The sequence below is a fragment of the Tasmannia lanceolata genome, unplaced genomic scaffold, assembly GCF_043159265.1.
Source record: "Tasmannia lanceolata isolate RefF3 unplaced genomic scaffold, GAP_Taslan_0.1 ptg000008l, whole genome shotgun sequence".
Lineage (NCBI taxonomy): Eukaryota > Viridiplantae > Streptophyta > Magnoliopsida > Canellales > Winteraceae > Tasmannia > Tasmannia lanceolata.
In genome coordinates, this window is record NW_027518685.1 from 18,177,622 (window position 1) to 18,204,978 (window position 27,357).

General features: G+C 37.4%; 3 protein-coding genes across 5 annotated transcripts in view; all 3 read right to left on the minus strand.

The window, feature by feature from the left end:
• Window positions 1–1,970: 1,970 nt before the first annotated feature.
• LOC143883338 (uncharacterized) lies at window positions 1,971–2,569 on the minus strand. The gene is made up of 2 exons (XM_077386698.1): window positions 2,373–2,569; window positions 1,971–2,267 (listed from the first exon to the last, which is right to left on the minus strand). Exons 1-2 carry the CDS (start codon window positions 2,463–2,465, stop codon window positions 2,154–2,156), a joined length of 207 nt encoding a protein of 68 aa, XP_077242813.1. The 5' UTR covers window positions 2,466–2,569; the 3' UTR covers window positions 1,971–2,153.
• Window positions 2,570–15,070: 12,501 nt separating this feature from the next.
• HINT 2 (HISTIDINE TRIAD NUCLEOTIDE-BINDING 2) lies at window positions 15,071–21,830 on the minus strand. Its single transcript, XM_077388332.1, has 6 exons — window positions 21,672–21,830; window positions 21,433–21,540; window positions 18,860–18,946; window positions 18,496–18,643; window positions 15,373–15,490; window positions 15,071–15,289 (listed from the first exon to the last, which is right to left on the minus strand). The coding sequence occupies exons 1-6, from the start codon at window positions 21,737–21,739 to the stop codon at window positions 15,222–15,224; spliced, it is 597 nt and encodes a 198-aa protein (XP_077244447.1). The 5' UTR covers window positions 21,740–21,830; the 3' UTR covers window positions 15,071–15,221.
• A 2,007-nt stretch (window positions 21,831–23,837) lies between these two features.
• The window catches only part of GRL (transcription activator), a 40,829-nt gene continuing 37,309 nt past the window's right edge, over window positions 23,838–27,357 (minus strand). For all 3 annotated transcript variants that reach the window (XM_077388333.1, XM_077388334.1, XM_077388335.1), the window contains 3 exons: window positions 25,742–26,733; window positions 24,646–24,858; window positions 23,838–24,484 (listed from right to left, as the gene is read on the minus strand). In XM_077388333.1, coding sequence (XP_077244448.1) covers window positions 23,992–24,484; window positions 24,646–24,858; window positions 25,742–26,733 — 1,698 coding nt within the window. In that variant the 3' untranslated portion in view covers window positions 23,838–23,991. The remainder of the gene's footprint in view (window positions 24,485–24,645; window positions 24,859–25,741; window positions 26,734–27,357) is intronic.

A 27,357-nucleotide genomic window follows, 5' to 3' on the forward strand; every position in this document is an offset into this window, starting at 1 on the left:
GTTGCAAGGGGGGCTACGCCTAGCGCGCCTTACTAATAGGGGCTTTGACAGAAGTGCATATAAGCTAGGGTAGTCCTAGGTTTTTTTTTCCCTTTTTTTTTTAATTGGAAATTAGTTAGTAAATAAAAGGAAGGACAGGAAAGCCACAATGATCAAGGCAATACAAAGAGGCTAATGCAGTCTTTTGTGATAGTCCTTCACAATTTTTGTTTAGTGATGTCCTTTCTTACATAGGCGTAGTTGTGGTGGTTATGTCGTAGTTCGTTTTCATTAGTTTTCTTATTTGAGATTTTCAGTTGTAGAGATTCTGTTTGAGAGATTTGAAAGAGAGCTTGGCTCTTCTCATTTATCCCCTTGTTCTTCCTTAGGATTTTGGAAATTGAAGATCAGTGTTCTAATCTTTCTTCCATCTCTTCCATTTCTATTCCTTTTGTTGAATGGAAGAACTCCACGCTTGATTGAGCCCTTGCGTCCCGCTCTTGTGATGAAGATCAAGATCCTATTTTCATACAAAAATACCAAGAAAAGGAAAAATCAGATCTGTAATTATTTCTATAGATCTTGATTTCCATTGTGTGCTGCTTTAATCTCTTGCTGAAAATTTCAAATTTCTTGATAAAAAGTATAGAAGAGATCAGACCCAAACATGAGAAAACCAGTACGGTTCGATTTCTGCACATCTAAGATCAAGCTTCGAAGAACATGAAGAATGATTACAATTAGTTTGGACACCGAAGTAAAATGTTATTTTCTCTGTCAAGTCATTCTATATTATGAGCCAATGCTTTATTTGGCATGTTCTTCATGCTAAAATTCTCACCGGGTATCAAAGTCCCCTACTCATTTGTTTATTCATTACCCTTGGGCAATTCGGATTTCATTTTTTTTTCTTTGTTATGTTCAATGTGCGTCTAGATGTCTATATGTTAGACTTAATCCATGATTACATGAATACCTATGGAGAACCATTTTGCCTTCAACTATGTGGTTAATGTATATGGATATAAAGTATTAAATATTTAACAATAAAACTAACCCAGTTGAGAAAATTATAAACTGGATTATAGTTGAGGTTTCTTGGAGAGCTTCTAAATCTAAATAGTTTGCTATAGTTGTGGCCCGCGATGTTATTTGTAATTGGATTCAGATTAGTGTGAAGTTCTCCCAAGTCGCCAGCCACCTGAGATTTTTTTCTTGCCACCTGAATGATGGAATAAGTTAAATTTTGACGGTAGTAGTAAACTCCATAACTGGAGTGGTACTATTACCAGGAAGACTAGCATAATAGGTGTGAGAACTCACCTTGTTTATTGCTAATATTCCAGACATATCGACAAATAGGAAGGGTGCCAATATTAATATATATTGATATATCTGCATGATATTTAAAACCATGTTTTCTTACGGGGCCAAATAATCAAATTTAATTACATATAATTGAATTGAGAGTATTGCGTGATCAAAACACGTTCGCGATCTACAATCTCTACAGTGGGTCCATTGGATGAATTGTCTGGATCGTTTCTGTTGAGACCCGGGTGGAGCTCACCCTTAAAAGCTAGTCGTTAAGGGTAGGGTGCCCAAGTCCTTATAAGCCCTTCTGCATCCCTTCATGTTTCTGATGTGGAATCTTTGCTTTTCGCGTGGAACCCCCAACTATCTCCCCCCTCCACGAGGAAGCAAAGTGGGAACTACAAGATCTTCTCCGAGGGATATTCTCCATCCTCATGGGCACATAGGGGTTACCACGCCCTGGCTCTAATACAACTTGTTGGGACCCTAGTAGAACTCACCTTAAAGGTAGCGGTTAAGGAGAGGGTGCCCAAGTCTTTATGAGCCTTCCACATCCATCCAACCAATGTGAAATCTTTACTTTTCGTGTGTAAACGCTATTATTTCAAAATAACAAACATGAAATAAGAAATAAAAATCAATGGCAGTTGGAAAGGACTTCAAAAGATCAGCCTGAATTCCTCAAAAAGATGCTCCCATTTCAACTCTAAAACTCAATTATAAGGCATACAGTTACCAAATCATTAAAGAGAGAGGAATTTAAGAAAACCATAAGATTGATTTACAAAAAAAAGGAAAGAAAAATTAAGTAATGGGCAAGAATTTAAACAACATATGATGAAAAAAGAAAGCAAGAAACTTCATTTTCTTCCTTCTTTATCTGCTTTTCTTCTAGCCCGTCGCTGTCTTGAGCTGAAAGAGGGTTTGAATCCACCACTTTCGAAATCCTTATCCTCCAAATCTTCAAATGATTTCTGCCCAACCAAACAAATAATAATCCTTGTTTTATTTTTTAAAGAATTTGTACAGAAGAAAAAAAAAATGTAAGGAGTTTTAAATAATGAAGAAAATAGTGTTACCTCTCTAATCTCTGCAAAGCTCACTGCATAGAAGGTAACAGCAGCAGCTGCAACTATCCCCACAATTGGAAGAGCCATTTGCATTGCATCCATTTTTCTTCTTCTCTATTTTGGTAAGCTTTCTATAAGGGAGCTTTAATATATAAGCAAAGGGTGGCCACAAAATAATGGGCTACAAAGATAATGTTACAAATACAAAAGAAAAATAAGAATAAAAGTGCATGCATCTTATATCACAAGAATTTCCCACAATCTGCATGCAAAGTACAGCAGGACCCACATGCATGTATAGGCGATCTGATCCATTCATGTCTTGATCCCGCCCCAAAATTGACCCATAGGATGATCCTAACCCTTAGATCTGTGCAGGTTTCTATATTGTCCTGTCCATTTTAAATCCCCACAAATCAAAGGGTAAAGATCCTCCTATGGGACCCATTTTTGGTGAACAGCATGTCTAGGTCGAGTGTTGGTCCCCGTTGTAGTTACGGGCCTTCCTAAAAAAACTGGGGTTAATAGGATAATCCTAACCCTTCACTTTGTCGAGGTTCCTATAAATAATGTGCCGTCTATTTTAAACCTCAACAAATCTATGGGTTAGCTTGTCTTTTCTTTTCTAATTGGATGATGAGAGCATTTTGAGAAGTGTAATAATAAATCATATTTCACAGCTCTTTAAATAATAAAAGATTATAAGACAAGATGGGTGAGTGCCATTATTAAAACATGGATGTGCTGATATCATTTCCCTCTTCATAAAAGGTAAAAACCCAATTAGCCCTAATACTAGATATCATTTCCCTCTATATAAGGGAAATGATAAATGCGCCCCTTTTCATCACTTGGGACACCCAGCTGTTGTACGTGGCAATCAGGTCATTTCATTCATGTGAAGTAGGGGTGTAAACGGATCGAATTCGAATCGGATATGGCTATATTCGAATTCGATTACAGTATAGACTATCCGAATTTGACAAATATTTAATATCTATTACCGAATTCATATCCACCGGATATTATTCGAATTCGGATATTATCCGTATCCGTTTATCCGGTAAATTCAAACATTTTATTCCAGCACTTTATCTTTCTTCTCCTTCTTACCCCTTGAATGAATTTTCCAAACCCTAAAACCAGACCTCTACTTTCTCTTCACAAAATTAACTCTCAAACTAAAATATATGAGATCCTCTTCTTCCTTTTAAAACAAAGGCAGAGAGAGAGGCGATGGGGATAGATCATGGTGTTGGTAGTGGTCTTTGGGTTTTTTTTTTTTTTTTTGTATATGATGGAATGGGTTTGGGCTATTTTGAACAGGGGAAGTGAGAGTGCTGATTGTGGAAGATGAAGAGAAATGGGGATGGAGATGGGGATTGGGTTAAAGATTGAGGTGACTGGCGGTGATGGAGGTGGCTGTGAGAAGGTGGAGAGGGGCGGCGACGGATTTTGGTGGGTTGGAGGCACCAAGGAATGCAGATGGTGTCTCAGCCTCCTCCTTTCTCCTCTCTCTTGCTTCTCTTTGTAAACCTTATAAGTCCCCTCATTTAATTGCATTTTGGGTTTTTATATAACCATAAGTTGGGAAATTGATCTGAGCCATCCATTTACCATCAATGACCTAGATGGCCTTTTTGCTTTAGAATTCTCTAGAAACTATGACATTTTCTTTCAATCACCACCACCCATTTGTCTCTTTCATCCTACAACCCACATTTGTTGCTTCCTAAAGACGTCATGTCAAACTCCAAGAATGCCCTTAAAATGAGAGATTACTTCATTTCCTACCCAAAACACTTTCTGTTTTTTTTTTCTAAAAAGAAAATTCACTTTTCTTTTAAAAACAAAAGATAGTGTGTCATTACTAAAAATAAATATTAATGATATTATTAATAATAAATAAAAAGAATTTACTTCTCGGATTCGGATGTTAAACGGATCGGATATACCATTTACCAGATTCGCATCCGCTTAGAGCCGGATATCTCATAAACGGATTCGGATAATATCCGCTTGAAACGAATTCGGATAATATTCGCTTTAAACGGATTCGGATGCGGACGGTAATCGAATTTTCGAATATCCATTTACACCCCTAATGTGAAGTACATCAGCCCCTTCGTAGTCATAGATACACTGTAGCTGGGTGTCACAAGTAATGAAAATGGGTGTATTTATCATTTCCCCTATATAAAAGGTAAAAACCTAATTAGCCCTAATTGTAGAATGCGACAGTGAAATGCCTTTTGTGACGGACGCTAGATGGTCTGTCACATGTCAGACCAGCCACAGAGGCTCACTTTTCAGCAGATTTTGTCATGCTGATATCACTTCCCTCTTTATAAAAGGTAAGAATCCAATTATCCCTAATACTAGATATCATTTCCGTCTATATAAGGGAAATGATAAATGCGTCCCTTTTCATCGCTTGGGACACCCAGCTACATTGTATGTGGCAATCACGTCATAATTCCTCATTTCTTTATTTAATTTTTTCTTTTTCCTTTCTCCTTCTATGTCTCTCTCTTTCTACCGCCTATAAATTATAGATTTGCTTCGTTCGTCATATGTGCTACTTCTACTACTACTCGAAGGAGAGGTAATAAGAGGCGGTGAGTGAGATGGCAAGAGCGCCGAAACCAGCTTGGCTTCAAGGGCTGCTTACTGAGAAATTCATTGATGTGGATTGTGAGATCCATAAGGAAGGGGCGTCTAACTACAAAAACATGTTTTGTTTGGATTGCTGCCAAAGCTATTGCAGCCATTGTGTTCAGTCTCATCCTCATCCTCTTCTCCAAGTCCACTTTTCTCTTCTCTTCTTGTTAATTATTTTAAATTGCAACATATGTAATTTGTTTAATTTTTTAAGGGAAAAATACAGATACACCCCAAACTAGGCCAAATTCCACTTCTTACCCCGTGGTTTCGAAGTTACCAAAGACATCCCCAAACTATCCGTGCGGTTTTTTAATGTGACGGAGTGGACGAAGAGGAGGAAATGACTATAATGCCCTCGTCTTCCCTAACTAAAAATTAGGGTTTTCATACTTGAAAACTGAAAATTAGGGTTTGATTCAAACCCTTGTTTATTTATCAGCACAAGCCCTCGATGTAGGGGTTTTATTTGTCTTCATTCACATCATTATCATGCTTTGCACAGAAACCCTAATATTTTAGATTTTTTGTTTTTGTTTTAATCAGTGTTTTTTTTCTTGAAATGTGGGGTTTGGTATAGCCATGGAGTGGGGTTTCATTGTCTATGGTGGAGGTGACGGCGGTGGCCGGAGATGGCGACGACAGCGGTGGGAAATGGCGTAACCCTAATCCCTCTGCAAATGGCTTAAAACCAGCGACGAGGGTATTTTTGTCCTCAAAATATTAACCATGGTTAGTTTTAGTCATTCCATCAGGTTAAACTTACGGACCGTCAACAAAGGGGGTCTGCTTAAAAATGTCAGAAAGTTGGGGGGTGTATTTGGTACCTTCGATACCACGGGGTTAGAAGTGGAATTTGGCCATAATTGAGGCGGTGTATCTGTATTTTTCCCTTTTTTAATCCTTAATACTTTTCTTTGTGAGAGAATTTTGCTAACATACACTCAAACCTCTATGCTAATTAAGTTTAAATACAATATTTGTATTAATGGTATGTAGCCGCATAATTTACAATTTCTTATTTTATTTCACAGGTGTATAAATGTAGTACGGGTCCCGCCATTCGATTCAACGATCTCGATAAGCTCATCAATTGCTCTTCTATCGTGGTATGGGAATTATATAAATAAAAGACGTATATTAATAATAGGGAAAATACAGATAGACCCCCTCAACTATCTGACATTTTCACTTCTAACCCTATAGTTTCAAAGTCACCAACGACACCCCCTGAGGTATCGTTGGATTTTTTAACGCGACGGAGTAGGAAATGACCATAATGCCCTCATCTTCCCCAACTAAAAATTAGGGTTTTCATACTTGAAAACTGGAAATTAGGGTTTGATTCAAACACTCTTTTATTTATTAGCACAAACGCTCAATGTAGGGGTTTTATTTGTCTTTATTCACATCATTATCATGCTTTGCATACATCAAATGTCTTTATCAGTATTTTTTTCTTGAAATGTGGCATTTGATGTAGCCATGGAGTGGGAATGTCTTGAAGAAGAGCCACTGATATCATTGAGGAGGAGGAACTGTCAACTAGGAAGAAACAAGCTTGGAAGTAAATGACGTAACCCTAATCCCTTTTCAAATGGCTTAAAACCAGCGAGGAGGGTATTTCTGTCCTCAAAATATTAACCCAGGTTAATTTGGGTCATTCCGTCTGGTTAAAGTGATGGACCGTCAATGGAGGGGGTCTACTTAAATGTGTCATAAAGTTAAGGGGTGTCGTTGGTGACTTCAAAACTATAGGGTTAGAAGTGAAAATGTCAGATAGTTGAGGGGGTCTATCTGAATTTTTCCCTTAATAATATTGATGTGTAATTTTGTAATATATTACCAATTTGAGTCCATGTGTTGTAGACGTACAGTCAACACAAGTCCAAGGTTGTGCTTTTGAATAGAAGGCAAACACATGACACCACTACAATCAAAGATGCCAAAGCGTGCCGCTATTGTTTAATGGCTATCCAAAAGACTCATTTGTTCTGCTGCCTCAACTGCAAGGTCAGATTCACCATACTCATCATCCATTACTTAGTTTGTTCTTGGATGGGTTGAATTTATTAGTGAATTCTGTGTAGTTGGTTGATATTATTAGCGAGAATCAATGTTTAGTTTAATAGTCTCAAATACTTAAAAATGCAGGTAGATTATACGATGACACATGAATATCTGTCAGACATTCTACGCAGGTTCGAGACGGGCTCTTCAAGCTCTCGCTCTCTCAGTTAGAGCTTCGAGTTAAAGAAAGGGAACTATGGATGCATGAGCATCCCCTGGGAGTCTCTATACTGGCCGTTGATTTGCTCATTACCATAGGTGCTGTATGTTTTCATTAGTGGGTAATAATGTGGGTTAGCTTGGTTATTTCATTAGTTTTCATGTGTTTAGTGGTCTTTTATATAAGTAGGGGTAATTTGGTTTTTTTTCCATTTATCCTTTGTTCTTTTACTCATTTTGGGCTATGAGGCATGATTTTGTTATATTTCAATTGTTCATGGTATTTGAGTTATTTTGTCTTGTAATTGGCTATAAAAAGCCATTTTCACAACATCAAATTGTACTTAGATCTTGATTTTGGAAATTAAAATTTGAGAGGAATTCTCAGAGATCAGCTCATTAGGCATAGATCAAGCTCCATGGAGAATTCGGTATGCTGCCATAGAGTAAAGAATTTCGTTAGTTTCAGGCTCAATTGCCATTATATCCATCAATAAAGCTTCCAGAATATGCTTCACGAACTTATAAGGTTCATGGATGGGAATAATCAACTCCAATTTGGGTCAATTTGTATCAGTCCTATGGCATTACTTTGATTACATGTTGATGTTTGGTTCATATCCTAAATATGTTACCAGAATTCACAAGACCTGAAATGGATAATAATACTAAGCAGAGAGCATGTAAACGTTACCAAAATCCCATGGGCTTGGGATATTTCATAGGTTTTGAAAAAAGGACTGAACATGTTTTGCACCATGAAGTTACTAAAGGAATTGTTTGATCTGCCTCCACCAAAACCCTGTTGTTGGTCTTTTGCTAATTCAAATGTTGCTGAATATTTGTGGATACTATTATTTGTACTTAGAGTGAGATTAAGTAGACATTGTCTCATATTGTCCATTAACTTCATCACTTATGTCCTTGTTTAGACCAATGCCTTCACACACCTACCTTGCAAATATACATGCATCAACTACTCGTAGATCTACTCTCTTTTAGATTTATAGAGGTTTATACCCATCCATTTAAACCTCTACAAATGGAAGAGCTAGGATGATCCTATGAAGTTGATTTTTTGTGGGCACCCTATCTATGTGAGGGCCTATCAAATGAATGCTTTGTATCATTTAAACAAAGTGGGTCCCCTATGTTTTGTGAGCGCCACCTCATATAAGGTAGCGCTAGCACCACCTCAGGAACCCTTTTCTCTCTCTCTCTCTCTCTCTCTCTCTATATATATATATATATATATATATATATATATATATATGAGTTAAGTGAAGCTACACATACGTGTAGCTAACTTAGCTACACCGACGGCTTAAAATACAGTGGGCCCACATTGTTTGGGTGATCCAAACCATTCATTTGATAGGCCCTCACATTGATAGGGTGTGCCCAAAAAATCAGCTCCATTGGACGATCCCAACCTTCAAATTGTGGAGGCAAAAATGGACAGATTTGTGAAGGTTTTTACACGTCCATTTTTTGCCTCCACAAATCGTAGGGTTGGGATGATCCTATGGAGCTGATTTTTTGGGCACACCCTATCTTTGTGAGGGCCCATCAAATGAATGGTTTGCATCACCCAAACAATGTGGGGCCCACTGTATTTTAAGCCATCGGTGTAGCTAAGTTAGCTACACGTATGTGTAGCTACACTTCTCTCTCTCTCTCTCTCTCTCTCTCTCTATATATATATATATATATATATATATATATATATATATATATATATATATATATATATATATATGAGAAAACGGTTCCTACACATATGTGTAGATAAGTTATCTACACACTAGCTTAAAATAGAGTGGGGGCCACATTATTTGGGTGATCCAGACCATTCATTTTAAGGCCCTCACATAGATAGGGTGTCCACAAAAAATCAAATCCATAGGATCATCCTAACCATTCGAACTGTGGAGGCAAAAAATGGACTAATTTGTGAAGGTTTAAAGACATCCATTTTACCTCCACAAATCGTAGGGTTGGGATGATCCTATGGATCTGATTTTTTGTAGACACCCTATCTATGTGAGGGCCTTTAAAATGGATGGCTTGGATCACCCAAACAATGTGGGCCCCCACTGTATTTTAAGCTAGTGTGTAGAGAACTCTCTACACATATGTGTAGGAACCGTTTTCATATATATATATATATATATATATATATATATATATATATATATATATATATAGAGAGAGAGAGAGAGAGAGAGAGAGAGAGAGAGGGAGAGAGAAAAGTGTAGCTACGCATACGTGTAGCTAACTTAGCTACACCGACGCCTTAAAATACAGTGGGCCCCACATTGTTTCGGTAATGCAAACCATTCATTTGATGGGCCCTCAAATAGATAGGGTGCGCCTAAAAAATCAGCTCCATAGGATCATCCCAACCCTACGATTTGTTGAGGCAAAAATGGACGTGTAAAAACCTTCACAAATCTGTCCATTTTTTACTCCATAGTTTGAAGGGTTGGAATCATTCAATGGAGCTGATTTTTTGGGCACACCTTATCAATGTGAGGGCCTATCAAATGAATGGTTTGGATCACCCAAACAATGTGGGCCCATTGTATTCTAAGCCGTCGGTGTAGCTAAGTTAGCTACACGTATGTGTAGCTTCACTTAACTCATATATATATATATATATATATATATATATATATATATATATATATATATATATATATATATATATATATATATATAGGAAACTGTTGCTGAGCTTAAGCTCACCAAACTTATGGTGAGCTAGCTTGCCCAATAAATGGGAAAATCGCAATGTTTTGATAATGGGCTGACCTAGCCTTGTCTGAGAAAAAGAAACAGTGAAAAAAATATTGAGAAACGAATTCAGTAGTACAGAGGAAAATCGCAAGCGTGTAGAAAAACGCTAAAAGGATAGCAGAGAGAAGATTGTTAAATGGGAATGTAAAAGGCGCGAGGAGGATGGCTTGCATAGCAAGAAACTTCTTACCAGAACTCGAGGGCATTGCTGGAATGATTTTTACCTTGCGGCGGCACAAAAGATCTACGATAAAAAGAAAAAGAAAAAGACTATTACAAGATTCTAGGTGTCTCTATTTCGGCTGATTTTGGGCTATTAGGCATGATTTTGTTATATTTCAATTGTTCATGGTATTTGAGTTATTTTGTCTTGTAATTGGCTATAAAAAGCCATTTTCACAACACCAAATTGTACTTAGATCTTGATTTTGGAAATTAAAATTTGAGAGGAATTCTCAGAGATCAGCTCATAAGGCATAGATCAAGCTCCATGGAGAATTCGGTATGCTGCCATAGAGTAAAGAATTTCGTTAGTTTCAGGCTCAATTGCCATTATATCCATCAATAAAGCTTCCAGAATATGCTTCAGGAACTTATAAGGTTCATGGATGGGAATAATCAACTCCAATTTGGGTCAATTTGTATCAGTCCTATGGCATTACTTTGATTACATGTTGATGTTTGGTTCATATCCTAAATATGTTACCAGAATTCACAAGACCTGAAATGGATAATAATACTAAGCAGAGAGCATGTAAACGTTACCAAAATCCCATGGGCTTGGGATATTTCATAGGTTTTGAAAAAAGGACTTAACATGTTTTGCACCATGAAGTTACTAAAGGAATTGTTTGATCTGCCTCCACCAAAACCCTGTTGTTGGTCTTTTGCTAATTCAAATGTTGCTGAATATTTGTGGATACTATTATTGGTACTTAGAGTGAGATTAAGTAGACATTGTCTCATATTGTCCATTAACTTCATCACTTATGTCCTTGTTTAGACCAATGCCTTCACACACCTACCTTGCAAATATACCTGCATCAACTACTCGTAGATCTACTCTCTTTTAGATTTATAGAGGTTTATACCCATCCATTTAAACCTCTACAAATGGAAGAGCTAGGATGATCCTATGAAGTTGATTTTTTGTGGGCACCCTATCTATGTTCTATGTGAGGGCCTATCAAATGAATGCTTTGTATCATCTAAACAAAGTGGGTCCCCTATGTTTTGTGAGCGCCACCTCAGGAACCCTCTCTCTCTCTCTCTCTCTCTCTCTCTCTCTCTCTCTCTCTCTCTCTCTCTATATATATATATATATATATATATATATATATATATATATATATATAAGTTAAGTGAAGCTACACATACGTGTAGCTAACTTAGCTACACCGACGGCTTAAAATACAGTGGGCCCACATTGTTTGGGTGATCCAAACCATTCATTTGATAGGCCCTCACATTGATAGGGTGTGCCCAAAAAATCAGCTCCATTCGACGATCCCCACCCTTCAAATTGTGGAGGCAAAAATGGACAGATTTGTGAAGGTTTTTACACGTCCATTTTTGCCTCCACAAATCGTAGGGTTGGGATGATCCTATGGAGCTGATTTTTTGGGCACACCCTATCTTTGTGAGGGCCCATCAAATGAATGGTTTGCATCACCCAAACAATGTGGGGCCCACTGTATTTTAAGCCGTCGGTGTAGCTAAGTTAGCTACACTTTTCTCTCTCTCTCTCTCTCTCTCTCTCTCTCTCTCTCTATATATATATATATATATATATATATATATATATGAGAAAACGGTTCCTACACATATGTGTAGATAAGTTATCTACACACTAGCTTAAAATAGAGTGGGGGCCACATTATTTGGGTGATCCAGACCATTCATTTTTAATGCCCTCACATAGATAGGGTGTCCACAAAAAATCAAATCCATAGGATCATCCTAACCATTCGAACTGTGGAGGCAAAAAATGGACTAATTTGTAAAGGTTTAAAGACATCCATTTTACCTCCACAAATCGTAGGGTTGGGATAATCCTATGGATCTGATTTTTTGTAGACACCCTATCTATGTGAGGGCCTTTAAAATGAATGGCTTGGATCACCCAAACAATGTGAGCCCCCACTGTATTTTAAGCTAGTGTGTAGAGAACTCTCTACACATATGTGCAGGAACCGTTTTCATATATATATATATATATATATATATATATATATATATATATATAAAGAGAGAGAGAGAGAGAGAGAGAGAGAGAGAGAGAGAGAGAGAAGTGTAGCTATGCATACGTGTAGCTAACTTAGCTACAAGGACGCCTTAAAATACAGTGGGCCCCACTTTGTTTCGGTAATGCAAACCATTCATTTGATGGGCCCTCACATAGATAGGGTGCGCCTAAAAAATCAGCTCCATAGGATCATCCCAACCCTATGATTTGTTGAGGCAAAAATGGACGTGTAAAAACCTTCACAAATCTGTACATTTTTTACTCCATAGTTTGAAGGGTTGGGATCATTCAATGGAGCTGATTTTTTGGGCACACCTTATCAATGTGAGGGCCTATCAAATGAATGGTTTGGATCACCCAAACAATGTGGGCCCATTGTATTTTAAGCCGTCGGTGTAGCTAAGTTAGCTACACGTATGTGTAGCTTCACTTAACTCATATATATATATATATATATATATATATATATATATATATATATATATATATATATATATATATAGGAAACTGTTGGTGAGCTTAAGCTCACCAAACTTATGGTGAGCTAGCTTGCCCAATAAATGGGAAAATCGCAATGTTTTGATAATGGGCTGACCTAGCCTTGTCTGAGAAAAAGAATCAATGAAAAAAATATTGAGAAACGAATTCAGTAGTACGGAGGAAAATCGCAAGCGTGTAGAAAAACGCTAAAAGGATAGCAGAGAGAAGATTGTTAAATGGGAATGTAAAAGGCGCGAGGAGGAGGGCTTGCATAGCAAGAAACTTCTTACCAGAACTCGAGGGCATTGCTGGAATGATTTTTACCTTGCGGCGGCACAAAAGATCTACGATAAAAAGAAAAAGAAAAAGACTATTACAAGATTCTAGGTGTCTCTATTTCGGCTGATTTTGGAGAACTCTGTTTGGTTGCCGGGTTTTTTTTGTTCCTTTGAGTTATGTGGGAGAGTTAGTTAAAATTTGGTCCCATCCCATGTTTGGTTGCCTTTTAGCACTAGGTTTATTTTAATCCCACTCTTGTAATGATTACTTGTGGGGTGAATTTTTTAACCCCACTTTTGTAATGATTGCCTTTTCATCCCATCCGAAGATAACCCCAGAAACAAAAATAAACTCAGGAACCAAAAATAAGCTTGAGAAGAATTTTTTTCTACCCAACTGTTCAAGCAACCAAACAAAGGTTTTTTTTTTCCCACCATAATCCGGTCAACCAAACATGGGATTTTTATTTTACCAGGATACTTCTAGGACTTTTTTTTTCCCACCTATCTCCCAGGGTATTCTTTTCTCCCACATAACTCCCAGGAACAAAAAAAACCCAGCAACCAAACAGCCGGAATACAAAAAAAGTGGCGTTGCTGATTCATCTCGACAAGAACTTTATCTCAGGCTGCAGTTGGGGCGTTTAAGCTATTTGGAGAGGCGAAGGATTTCTTATCAGACCCAGCAAAACGGGATTTGATGATAAAACGGCAGCAAGGATTATACTCCATGGTTTAATTGGAGGTGATATTTCTGCCCCCTTCTTTTACAACATGTAATGGAATTTACAACATGCAATGGAATTATGTGTTATTACTGTGTTTTATTAGTTCTGCTTTTTTCCTTCTTAAAATATATATGCTCTTTTTTCTTTACTTTGTATGGTTTGAGAATTTATATAATGGGTGGCCGTGAAAACACGTGAAGTCTTAAAAAAAGTAGGTACGGCCCAATTTTTTTTTATGATCCAAACCGTTCATCTATTTGGGCACAACGTAAATAGGTTGTACCCCAAAAATCGTTTCCATAGGATGATCATAACCCTCCGATCTGAACTGGTCTGAAAATGGAGATTTCCAAAAATCATTTATGAAATCTTCTACAGATCGGAGGGTTAGGATCATCCTATGGAAATGATTTTTGGGACACAGCCTATTTACGTTGTGCTCAAACAGATGCGAGCAAAAGCCTATTTACGTAGATCGTGATCCTCAAACTTTCTCTCTGCTTTCTATTTAGCCATTTCTACATAGTTGAGATTCTACTCCATATCCATTTCTTTTCTCCAAACTTCCTCTCCTTATCCCCTTGAAGAACTATTTGAAAAGCTACAGAAAAAAGAGTCCTCCCAGTAATGAACTATTAATTGTGACTTTCTTGGCAACCCTATTAGTACATGCTATCTGTCTATAAATTTTCAAACAAGAATAGTCCATTTCTAACACCTTTGGGTTTTAGGTAAAGCTACTGACGTTGCATGCTTTATGATCCCTGGCTACTTGGGACAACATTTGGTCCTGCTTCTCAGACAGCATGACACAATCAAACAAGACTGGTCCATTTTGTACTGAGAGAGAATGAATGACAGCAGGAAATATTATTTGTATATATCATGGATAATTGAACGACCCAAACAATCAAGGCCTAGTCTCATTTCAAACAATCTTGGAGTGCGTCATTGATCATAGTCGTGGGAATTGTATCCTCAGGACTATCTTCATGTAGCCACCTGCATATGTGAGGGTAATAAAAGTCTTTAAGATAAAGTGCTAATTGCCTTTCCTTGTTTAAATACACACTTCTTTCTTCCATTACCCTCTTCTAAAAGATTTCTGTTGAATTGGACCATTCTAGGATATAGTTTAAAGCATGGAGGTTTGGCCAAGAAGTAGTCCCTGTGTAGTCTGATTTGATTACAAGGTAAATTTTGGATCAGATTTGACACTTGCTCCAGCCAGTTGAATTTTTACTCTCCACATTTTCCGTCCTTCAATCTAAACAAACTCATTCTCACTCAACAGTAACTTTTCCACTTTGGATACTTCCCATTCAAATAAAGATTGAGAACTAATCAGGAGGGAAAGGTTTTGCTTTCCAGGGTTCCAAGTCACAATGCAAATACAAGTAGAAAGAAGAAGGGGGTATTTAAGCATCGTATATAGTGGTCAACCAGGTGGCCATTTCATCTGTCTCCCACCGAGTATATGCAAATGAAGATGATAAACAGATTGGCCTAAAACAACAGACATATAGTCAAGCACTAAGAACATTTACGATGAAAATATGGAAAAAATCAAGAAAATTAGATGAGCTTACATGCATCTGGGCCGTTGTTAATGACAACACGAAACCCGTCCTGGATGCCTTCCTTCTCTGCCACTATTTTTGCCGCATAGAGAAGATGACCCAAGATCTCACAGTGTCTTGGTTCAGCCTAAAGAAGTCGAAATGCAAATCAAATTTGAAATAAAGTTTCAAATTTGTCATATATTTAAGGCATCAAAGATCATAAATGGCGGTGAGAGTTTTCAGCAGCAGATCGCAATAAATAGCATCCATCTAACCACATTCACATTAGAGGGTTGCTAGCAAAAAAGGAATCATGTTAAGAGAAAAAGATGAAGACGGGGCTCTCTATCATGACACATGCGCTAGAACACAAAAAGGAGATCGTATATCCCCCCCCCCCCCCCCCCCCAAAAAAAAAATCTCATGTGAAAATGACCATATCAGCAGTAAATTTCACTCCCGTCTTTATCTCCAGAACGGGATCCCATTTTAGAAGTGTTTTCCTTCACAATACTTCTTTCCAAACCATGATGCCTTATAGGTTGTGAAGACTAAAGTTCATGAGTAGTCAATGCTGGTCAGCAACTTTTCCATAACACTAACAACAGGATTTGCATTATTTGAAGCTAGAAAGAAACATGGGAACTTGGAAAGAGGAAAAAGATGTTTGTTCCATGGTTCTGTAGCTTTGTTATTTCTTCATGAGTTGCAATTTTGCCATTTTTCCTATAAAATTAATAGAGAATACGGTAGATGTGGGAAGATTCATTTAAGAAAAGGGAATCGGCAGTAATGGGTGCCACACGGTACCTTGAAAGTTTGCTTGACATAAAGAAATGGTACATGGGAATGAATTTGGACAAAAGGTTTAGAGAGCCTTGTAGAGCTACTTGGCAATGGATAATGCAATTGAGTGATGGATGAGGTCAATATTTCATTAACTTGAGGGAGCCAAAAAAGTATTTTTTTCCCGAAAATGATAGCTAAATTTATTGAAAACAAAGAAGACCGAGATGGTCAATATACAAACATAAAATAGCTATACAAAAAGATTACAAAAGACAGATAAACTTAAGGCGGAAGCTCATCATAAAGGACAAAAGAATCCTTGGAGATTCCATCTTTAACTAGCCTATCCGCCACCTTGTCTGCCGAGCGATGCACATGCTTAAATTCGAGAGAGAGAGAGAGAGAGAGAGAGAGAGAGAGAGAGAGAGAGGTCACACCAAATCTAACATCTCATCAAACCATCTATCAAATCTCCAAGGAGAATTTTGGGATCCCTTAGGCCAAAGAATGACATTTAAAGAATCCCCTTCTATCACCACATTATTCAATCCATCTCTCACCATCAACTTCAAACCCTAATAGACTACACGCACCTTTACTTCAGTAGAATTTGTCACCCCTAGGGGCCTGCAAAGGCCCATAACACCTCGCCTCTATCATTTCGCATGACAACCCTAACACCGGCTGACCCAGAATTTCCCAAGCTATATCCATCAAAGTTTAGCTTCAAGGAACCGGGAGCAAGGGGGAACCAATCTTCTACTACTATCTGTTTGAACTCAACACAGTGACAAATATCATTCCACCTTTCCCATAAATCATAGGCAGATCAAATTTGAATTGAGGGAGGGATTTTACCTAAGCAATCGTCAATGAAATTGCTTTAACAAACAGGAAGGCAGAACTTTTAGACACCCCTTTAATAACTCTAGCATTTCTCTCCTTCCAAAGAACCCAAATGGTAGCTAAGAAAGATACATACCAAAGAATTTTACCCTTTCCTTCCAAGGATTCATCGCCCATCCCATTAGGAGATCCAAAAGATTAGCAGGAAACACCCAACAAATGCCAAATCCATTCAACAACTTGCTCCACACATCCCTAGCAATTTTGCAATGGATGAGTATGTGATTAGCGGATTCCCCCGCCTCCATGCATAGCGCGCAATGATCTATGATAAGAATCCTCCTTTTACGAAGAAAATCCACCGCTTGGATCCTTTCACAAAGCACCACCCAACCGAAAGCGCACACTCTTGGGGAAGAAGTTTGGATTGACCATGCTCTTGCTACCTTGCAGGAGACCGGGCTAGCTGCCTTATGAAGAAAGAAAGACTTGACAGAGAAATCTCCAGATGTGTCCTAGATCTAGACCCTTTTGTCTTCCCCATCCTGTTTAATGTATCTATCCCCCTTCTAGCAATACCATAAGACTTTCAACTGATGCAAGTTCACGGTAAAAAAAGTTTTCTAAATTTCGGTAACCAAACTACCTTCCCATTGCATTTCTCCATATTGTCCTTGAAAAAGCTATATTGGGACGTTGCAATGACAAAAAGGGACGATTTGTTGAACACCATTAATCTTGTCAAACTGGATTCTATCCCCTATAATTCCTTGAGCACCATATAGTTTCTCTTCCTTCACTATTACTAAGCAAGCTACGGTTCAAGATGCCAAAATCCTTACCGTCGGAACATTATTTTCATATAGGAAGCATTAGTGAAAGATGGAGCCTATCCATATAGCAACTGTAAGGTTCTGGGAATCCACGACCCACTACATAATAACTTGAGATCAGCCTAGTTTGATATAATTGTAGTTTTAAATTTCCGCCGAAAGTGGCACAAAACGACCAAAATGTTTATGTTTCCATCCCTATTGAAACACACACCAAAATCAAAATGCATAGCGAAACTAAACCGTAAGTATATTAGTGTTATACTCACATAATTATGTTCAAAATATGATATATGTATTATGTATAAATATTTATATGCGACGGTGCATGTCACTAGGCGTTCAATTTTGTTAAAGTATTGCAGCTGTTTTTTTTTTTCTTTTTTTTGTTTGCTTATGTGATGGTTCATGAGTGTATTTGTGCTAATTCTAGCTTTTCTTGAAATTTTATCTTAAATGTCCATCATTTGCATATGTTTCCATAAGTTTTTGTAAATTTACAGGATTTCCACCAAAATTTTCATCTGAAATCGATATATTTCTATTTTCATCACGACCGAAACTCATACCGAAAGTGAAACATGAAACCTCCAATATAGTATGTCAATAGTAACTAGAAATGCATGAGCAAATAAATGTTGCCATTCAAAAAAAAAGGGCAAATACATGTCTACGTTAATACCTTGTCCAGTTGTGTCAGTCCATCCCTTAACTTTGGAATGATTAAAACATGAACAGGAGCTTGTGGGCTGATATCACGAAATGCCAACACCTTCTCATCCTCGTAAACTATCGTAGAAGGAATTTCCTTTGATATGATCTTGTCAAATCTGAAAGAAAAAGTTAAAACATCATTTCATTGAGGAATTACTTGCTCGTGTTTAAGGTAGCTACTACAGTAAGTCACGTAGAAGGCATTTAGTAACCAATGAGATAGAATGGACTAAGATAAACTTATGCTCTATGAAATATAAACTACCACAAATGAGTGTGAAGGAAAACTTATGAGATCAAACCAGCATTATTAAGGAAATAGAATAACTAACATGGTTGGACCTCCACACTCAGAACTGGCAGCAGCTGCTTTGGCAGAAGCCTCTTCATTGGGTGAGGCACTAATACGACGTATAGATCTGAATTGTAGAATTTAACACATCAGAAAGGCTACCACAAAAATACAAGTCATAGTTAGAGTAGATTGATGGATGACTGAAATCTGAGCAGAGTAATATAGAGTAACTGAGTAAGCAACAGTAAAGATATTATATAAATATTCTTTACAACTTTTACATTCCAAATTGAAAAAAAAAAGGTAATGTAAGTCAGATCTCAATTGCCAAAAGTGTTAGGAAATAGGAGTAGCAGCAATAATAGGAAAATAACTATGAATAATGGGATGCAAAGCCAAGTTGTCTCGTGCAAATATAAATCAGACCCAGATCTTTTTCTAACTACAAGTGCAAGTTGATTCTTGGCATTGACTTGCTGATTCAAAACTAGACTAATTTTTCTCTCATGCATCTCTACAAGGGTAACATCAAGATTTTGATTATAGGCTAAGTGTAAACATCAAGACTTTGATTATAGGTTGGCAAATCCAAAGAAAATGTCATTTCAACGAATTCAGATTTATTGTATTTTCTCATATGATGATATAGAAAAAGGGTAAATGTGATGCAAAATCACAATTCTAATAAAGAAAAACACCATATGGCAAAGTTACAACAAGCCCATTGTATGAACAATCTGCATTTTGACAACATTATGTGGGTGTGCCAAATCATGTGGCCTCAAATGAAAGTTTCATAAAAGGCATTTGATTATATCGTTCCCAAACACTATGTTGATGAACTCTGAAGAGGGGCTTCGACTTTTTTTTTTTAATGGTAAGAGAGAATTCATTGAAATCAAAAGAGACCGAGATGGTAATGTGTGGAATGGAATCAGATTAGTCACGTAGACTGAAGTTGTAAAACTACAGGTTGAGGATGACTCAACAAAATTCAATGGCTTAGGCATCAGACTCCCCCTCCTTGGAGATTCAGATCATTATTTAAAGAGCTGTATGATTTATTGGGGACCATTGAGTGTTTTTTTTCCCACATTCATAAAGAAGGAAACAGTTCATCCGATCGTTTAGCAAACTTTGGCATGGCATGCGTTTGGTTTGGCATGAAATATGCCTAGTTTGTAATCCTTTTGTTTTTGTTTTTTGCTTTCTGTGTTTTCTTGTGTATTTTGTTGCTTGTTTTGGTGGCTTTTTTATAGTTCACTTGTTAATAAAAAAACATAAAACTGCCAATAAAAAAAACATAAAACTAATCTAAAGAAAGATTAAAATTTGAAAATTAACCAATATGCCTATATCTAACAGTTATGTACAAAAATGTCGAATCACCACAAAAGACGATTTTCTAGAAGCCTTAATTGGAAGTTTTCCAATGATACCAAGCATAGTTATTAATTCTGTTTTAGTGTGTACTTCATTTTGCTCACTAGAATGAAACGTTCTAGTTTTTCATTCCAAAAAAGGAACTAAGACCGATGAATTTAAGAAATATTTTTCTAACTACATAAAACATCTACATATGTATGAAATTGGCTATTGATGAGCCTGATTAATATCAAGTTCAACGAAATTATCAATAATACTCACAATTCATCATACCAAATTCCAATATAAATTTGTGTGTGTTGGGGGTTGGTGTGTGTGTGTGTGTGTGGGGGGGGGGGGGGGGGGGTGTTAGTATTTTAGGGGAAAATTTTGACTGGGCAAAAATAAAGCGCTTTGATGTGAATTTGGCCCTCCCATTTTTTGGGAAGGTTAAAAGACATCAAATGCCATTCAAACAAATACAAAATGACTACTTGAAGGGGGTAAAAGGAAAATCCCGAAAAATTGAATATGGAAATTGCCCAAAAAATTCTACATGGCTTCATTGGTAACATGCCATTTTGCCCTATTTTATTCGTTTCAGACTCGACCAGAACAAAATGAAACTGACTGTGCGTAAAATGTTTCTTTCTTTGTTTTTTTCGAAAAGAAAAGTAATGGTTTGTCCATTTCGGGTCAAACAAAAAGGAATCAATAACTAAGATGCCATGAACATCGTATTTTCATGGAGTCACCTTATTACTAGTTTCAAATCAGCATATTCATATAAACTTCTACTTAGCCGTAAGAAAATGCTTGGTAATTTAAGTATTATAGGGGTGTTTTAGCCTTTTAAATTCAGCTTATGCTATTGATCTAATGAATCACTAAATGTTGTCAATACTGAAGTGCCGTCGTAAAGTTTTCATCGAATTTTGTTATACTTCTAGCATCTAAAAATATAAAAACAAAAAAAACAGAAATGTATCCAATCCAAATCAAAAGCTAAAAACAAAAAAGATAAGTATAAAAAAATCAGCACAATTTTAGTCACCCTGATATCAGAGACCAACTACACCAACCATGCATTTAGTATAAAAATTCAACAGGTTTAGCAGCATAAGTTAGGACTACCCATTCAGTTTCATCTTCTAAGCCCTAATCCAGAAAATAAGTGAAGGCATATACACGAAAATTCAAAATCATAGAAAAATCATAGCATAAAAAACTGGAGAAAATTCAGACCTTGGTGTGCGAAAGGGAAAGGTTTTTGGGATTCTTCGTGGATGATGATCGTTTGAAAATCCAAAGGAGATTTTAGCAGTGGCGAAAGCTCGTAAAGAAGGAGATCTCCTGTTTTACAGTTAAAAATAAATAAATTAAGAAAAGGAAATGATCTTTTCTCTGAAACCCTAACCCTAATTAAGAGAGAGAGAGAGAGAGAGAGAGAGAGAGAGAGAGAGAGAGAGAGAGAGAGAGAGTACCGAAGAATAGAGAAGGAATTAGCTGCTGCCATGGCTCTTGAAGAAGCAGAGAGTGGGACCGAAATCATCTTTTCTCGTAAACCCTAACCCTAACCCCAACCCTAATATTTCTTTACTGCATTTGATTCAAATGAAGATAATCGATTTCGAAGTCGAAGAAGAAGAAGAAGAAGAAGAAGAAGCAGAGAATGACTTCTATTATTAGTTAGGGGTTTTTCGCAAAAGAAGTCTTCTACTTTGCCTTATTTGCAAAAAAAAGGGTCTCCTAGCTCGATAATTTGCAAATATATTCATCACATTTGATCAAATTTTGCAAATCCCCTCGTGACCAAAATACCCATGTGAAAAGACATAAATTACCTTATGCAAAGACCAAAATAACCATGATACTTGGGAGATGTTTGGAAACCCAAATACTCATGATAATTGGAAAAAAAATAATACACTTGGGTCCATGTTATTGGGTAATCTATACCATTCATTTGTTGGACCCAGAATAGATAGGGCGCGGCGCCCATAAAATCTTTGCCTTGGGATGATCGTAACCCTCCAATTTCTTGAAGTTTAAAATTTACAACACTGTATAGATATTCTACTATGGGTATTTTGGTCATGATCATCCTATGGAGAAGATTTTCTCTTGAGGTTTAAAATGCTGGGCCCCACCCGATACATGGCCTATCAAAATATGAGGTAAAATGGTGGCCCGCCACCCGATGTATAGGTATGGCCTGTGGGCGTTTTGGTCATAAATTGACGGCATGACCAGATATACTAAATTCATTCAAATTTGATGACTCTATTTGCAAATTGTCAAACAAGAAGACTGTGTTTTCAAATAACAGAAAGTAGAAGACTTCTTTTTCAAAAACCCTATTACTTATTCACAATAGAGCGTGACCTCGTTGTAATATAATGTGGCGGCCCCACTACAGCATAGTGGGTTCCACTGTTCATCAATCTGAACCGTTTATTTGAAGCCCCAACTTTGAATCCCATACCGTCCATTTACTTATGTGTAGCATTTGGGCGTCCATGATAAACAAGAAAAATTACATATTATTGGCTGTTGGGATTGTATTATTGTCAAATTTTTGGGCTATAGGTGATCCAAAGCTAAGCATGTCAAATGGATGATTCGGATCATTCTAAGGTGGGGCCACTATGTTTTTTTATGGTAGGTAAGCTGGGAAGGGCTCTCTATGTTGTATCGGGGCTCATCATTGTAATCCTAGTGGTTCAATGAGGAACCCCAATATGACACTCTCTCTCTCTCTCTCTCTCTCTCTCTCTCTCTCTCTCTCTCTCTGTGTTTGGATTGCAGGAATAGGCATCCCATTCATATTCCACAGTTTTCTGCCAATTGGTTAAAAAACAAAAAGAGGAATGGAAGCATGAGGGCAAAAAAGACATTGGTTAGAATTAAAGAGTGGGAAATGTTGGAATTCTTTTGCCTAGCTTAATTTTCATATTTGGTTGGTTAATGACTAATTGGTAGTTTGACATGATATCGGACCTAGGTTTGTCAAACTAATTGGTAGTTTGACATGATATCAGACAAGGATTTAAATTTTGATTTCGGGGATAATTTCAGACCTAGCCGAAATCCTAAAATTTCGGCTGAAATTCGGTAAAGGCACGAAATGTCAAGTTTTTGGGCCAAAATTTTGGTAATTTTGGCTGAAACGTGGGAAAGGAATAAAAAATTAATATTTTTTTTTTTCAAATCTCACTGAAATTGACAAAATTTGGTACGTTTCGCCAATTTCGGTTTCGGTCTTGACCGAAATCCGAAATTTAAAACCTTTGTATCAGAGCCAAAAGTCCTGATTTCAAACATCCTTGAGAGCAAGAATCCACATGCAAATGGTCAGACCCAAAAGGAGAGGCCACATGTGCCATGTGTAGGCCATAGAGGGGCCCACTCGTGAGTCGTGAGGAAGGGGGGGAGTATAAAAGAATAAATAACTCCTCTCACAACTTAAGCTTTTGGAGTAACTGGTTGTATGACAGCAACTTCGTGACATTTTTTTTTCGTTCAAATCCTATGGATTTTGAAGTAAATTCTTTTCCATCTCTTCATCGTTGTAAGTTCGTTGCTTTTCCAACACAAACTTGAAGATGCATTGGAAATTTGGAAGTGTAGACTAAGCTGCTGCCTTCAAATAGACTATAAGTTTACTCTTTTTCAATAAGCTAATAAACTATCAAACATGCCCCCTTTGAATTAAAGATAAAGATTGGGGTTAAAAAATTTCTCCAGAGCATATATTGGCCATCAAAACAAAGAAATTACTATCATGACTAGTGAGTCAATTTTCTACTTATATGATAGAGGACCCGATCTAGACACCGCAAACCTCGGCAAGGGACTTGGGCCTCTGCTCCCGGAATTTGATCCTTCAACGAATTTCACTTTACGGGATGAACTGTAATCCAACGGCCCAGAACGGCGGACATTTCGATGTTTGTTTTCACCGATCTGTAGACTTGAACTATCAGCATTATAAAGCTGTTCTTGACTCTGAGCAGAAGCCTTGAAATAGCCCGAATCATTTGTGCGTGATAGAGGTGTTGAATCTCCATGGTTCTGCCGGAATGCAGGAGATGCATGTGTGAGAGATATGGCTGGAGATTGTCGGGGTGATGGGTTTAGTAATGCCAGTGTTGTTGATGGTGAATTTCCATAGTATTGGCGGTATATTGAACGGAGAATCGCATAAGGAACGTGGAGTTCGAGTGTAGTTCTTGGGACGTAGGGGGACAATTCACAGAGCTGGTCCAGAAATATCAGCTTTGCTACAAGAGGAGACCTGCATGAGGTGGTAAACCATTAAAGCCATTGTTTAGAGAGCAGAAAACCAACAGAACCATAAAGAAATGTTGCACATATATCCTAGGAATTCTGGCCGAGAAATCATAAGTAAATCAAAATTATTGTTTTTCCCGGACAGTAATCATTTAATGAAAGTACCTATTACTGTCGCTCCATGACTCCAGTATAATCCCTGCAGAGCATTTAACGTACAGTTGCATTGCAGACTTTATATTTGCTTCAACCGATATGCGACTCTGTATTTCAGGCTCCGACAGCTCGCCAGCATGCCCATTTGAGTGAGACTGCCTCTGTTGTTCTTCCTTTTCCAACCTAACAAACTCACTCCCTGCAATTACAGCATTGATGCACCTGTAAAAAGGTACTCTAGTCATCAATGATGGTGGTAGAAAACCACAGTTAACCCAATAATATTTCTGAGATATCACATTGGGACCTAGGTCTACTGGTTCAGGTGCCATCTATAAACAGTTTCTAATTTGCATCCAAAACAGGCCAAACAATAGTAAACCATTTCTAAATTCTAATTACCTAGAAGAAAGGTTCTAAATTGCATATCATATTTCTAAGGTAAAGAGACTTAAAAATATATTAGATGAACATTTTAAATTTCATTTGCATTAATATTATTGTATCATCATTTACAATTTATATGGAATGTTTTCATGACGACAAGTGATAGTCAAATAACTACATAATAAAGTAATAAACACAAAATGGAAGTTGAATATCCTTGGGCTTCGCTACCAAATATCAAAAGAAATCCTTAAGAGACAATTCCTTGGCCAAAATAAGGGAGAAATCTTTTCAAATCCTAACAAACTTCAAGAAATGCTCGATCAAGTACGTGATAACGAAATTCAATTTATGAAAAACTATACCAAGTTCAAGAAAGAGACTGCTTTTCTGGCTACAAGGTCTCCTATTTGTTTGGGAAACCAATTTCACGAACGAATGAGATGTGCTTGAGTTAATTATTGAGATCTTAGACGATCTTAAAAGATCTTGAGATTTTAGGGAAGTGTTTTAAAGATCTTCAATTTCATCTGAATATGTCTTGAATTTAGGTCGCACCACACCATTCATGTAATTGGCATAAGGTTTAGCGAATTGGTAGATTGGACTTGTTTTAAAAAACAACATTAATTGCCTGAAGGAGTTCTTTAATATAAATTATGATGATACTGTGTGCAGAATACAATTATGAAATAAATGAAAACAAAGGCATGCTGACCTAGCCAAGCAATGGATATTGTTGTTGAAGCCCCCAATGTCGATATTGAAAGTGGCCACATTCCAGATATTGGATGTCATGAATGCCGCACAGAGATATGGTAGCAAGCTCCATGAACCATCATTGGCACCACCGACCTCTGCTAGAATTGACCGCACCCATTCTGTATCATGCTCATCAACAACCCCTACACTACTCGCCACCCTCCTCAACCTCCTAATTTCCTCCTTCTCAGGTATTTCCTCTGGCAGCTGCTTAGATGCCCCAGCTAGCAGTGAAAATATTAGTGGTGCACTTTCTTCCAGCACTACTCCGGCAGCCTCTGCTAACATACGGCCAAAATCTAGGGCTTTCCCTGCCTGAATGCAAAATCCCACCACTGTCTCAATATCTACAATCTGCTTCAAATTTGCCTCTCTTTCTATCCGGTCACCGGAATTCATACTTCCGGAAATTGCCTCAAGTGCCTCGTGGTTTGACCGTAATGCTGTTCCGATGCAGTTCAACAGAGCAGCTGTGTGTTCTCTCATCATCCCGTCAAGTCTATCAACTCCATAGCCACCAAAAATCCGAACAAAGGCTCTCATTTCTCTGACATCTGTGACGGACTCCGCAAAGTAACCCCCAACAGGCCTTGCACTTTTGAAACATTTGTGAATTGGCGCAAACAAAATTCCTGCACCAGATTCATCCTTGACTATGTTCTCAATGTACCAATTGCAAACGATTTCAATGGCGGAGCCAGTATGTGGGTCCGCTGGTTTTTGAAATGACTGCAGAGAAAATACTGGGCCACAGAAGGCCTCTGTTAGTAAGATCTCTCGGATCCCTTGGGTAAGGTCCATACTTATGTGCTGCTCAGCTAAATGGGCTATGCCTATATGTCTAAGTATTAGTGATTCCAGAGTAGAAGGTCGTTGAAGGTCGTTATCAGTTTTCAGTACTGCAAGTAGTCTTCTCCTGAAGTTTCCGAGAATACAGTCTCTCATGTACTGCAGTGAAAATAGGGATATATTATGCCTGAGTTCTATTCTATGACCACATATCAATGGATTTATATTTATAAATATTTTGAAAAAAAAATATTTATCCATCACAGAAACAAACGGAAAAAGAAATAATTGGAGAACCGTCATATAACATGAGCTATATGTAATATAAACCCCAAGAGATAATCCGGGAATGAACTATGTCATTATGCACAGATCATTCCCATAAATAATTTGGCAGCAAAGGTTATGTGGAGATGATTCCAATCAACTTTAATTGTTAACCTTCTTCTACCTCCACAAATAAATTGGGTTTCACTAATCTCTTGGTTCAGAAAAATAAAGGCAAGATTCAGGTGCTGACATGCAGTAATTGGTATGACAAACATAACAGGGAGCAAATTTTGCTACATCCATATATTTCTCCATTAATAATAGTTTGCTCCTTTTAATAGGATTGATCCTCCAGAAACTCAGTTACATTGCTTAAAGAAAGAAGTTGTACAAAAGAACAACCATAAACAACACGAATATTCATGATAATCTTCCCATTTCTCAAGTATTTGGGACAGATATAGGAAAATAATCTGTGAGGGTATTGGAGGCATATTTCGCGATTCTAATGGA

Bases quoted from the DNA above. Each gene is read 5' to 3' on its own strand.
- LOC143883338 (XM_077386698.1), bottom strand. From the start codon at position 2,465: ATGGATGCAATGCAAATGGCTCTTCCAATTGTGGGGATAGTTGCAGCT. The intron at 2,268-2,372 runs GTAACACTATTT...TTGGTTGGGCAG, and splicing joins GCTTTGCAGAGATTAGAGAG to AAATCATTTGAAGATTTGGA.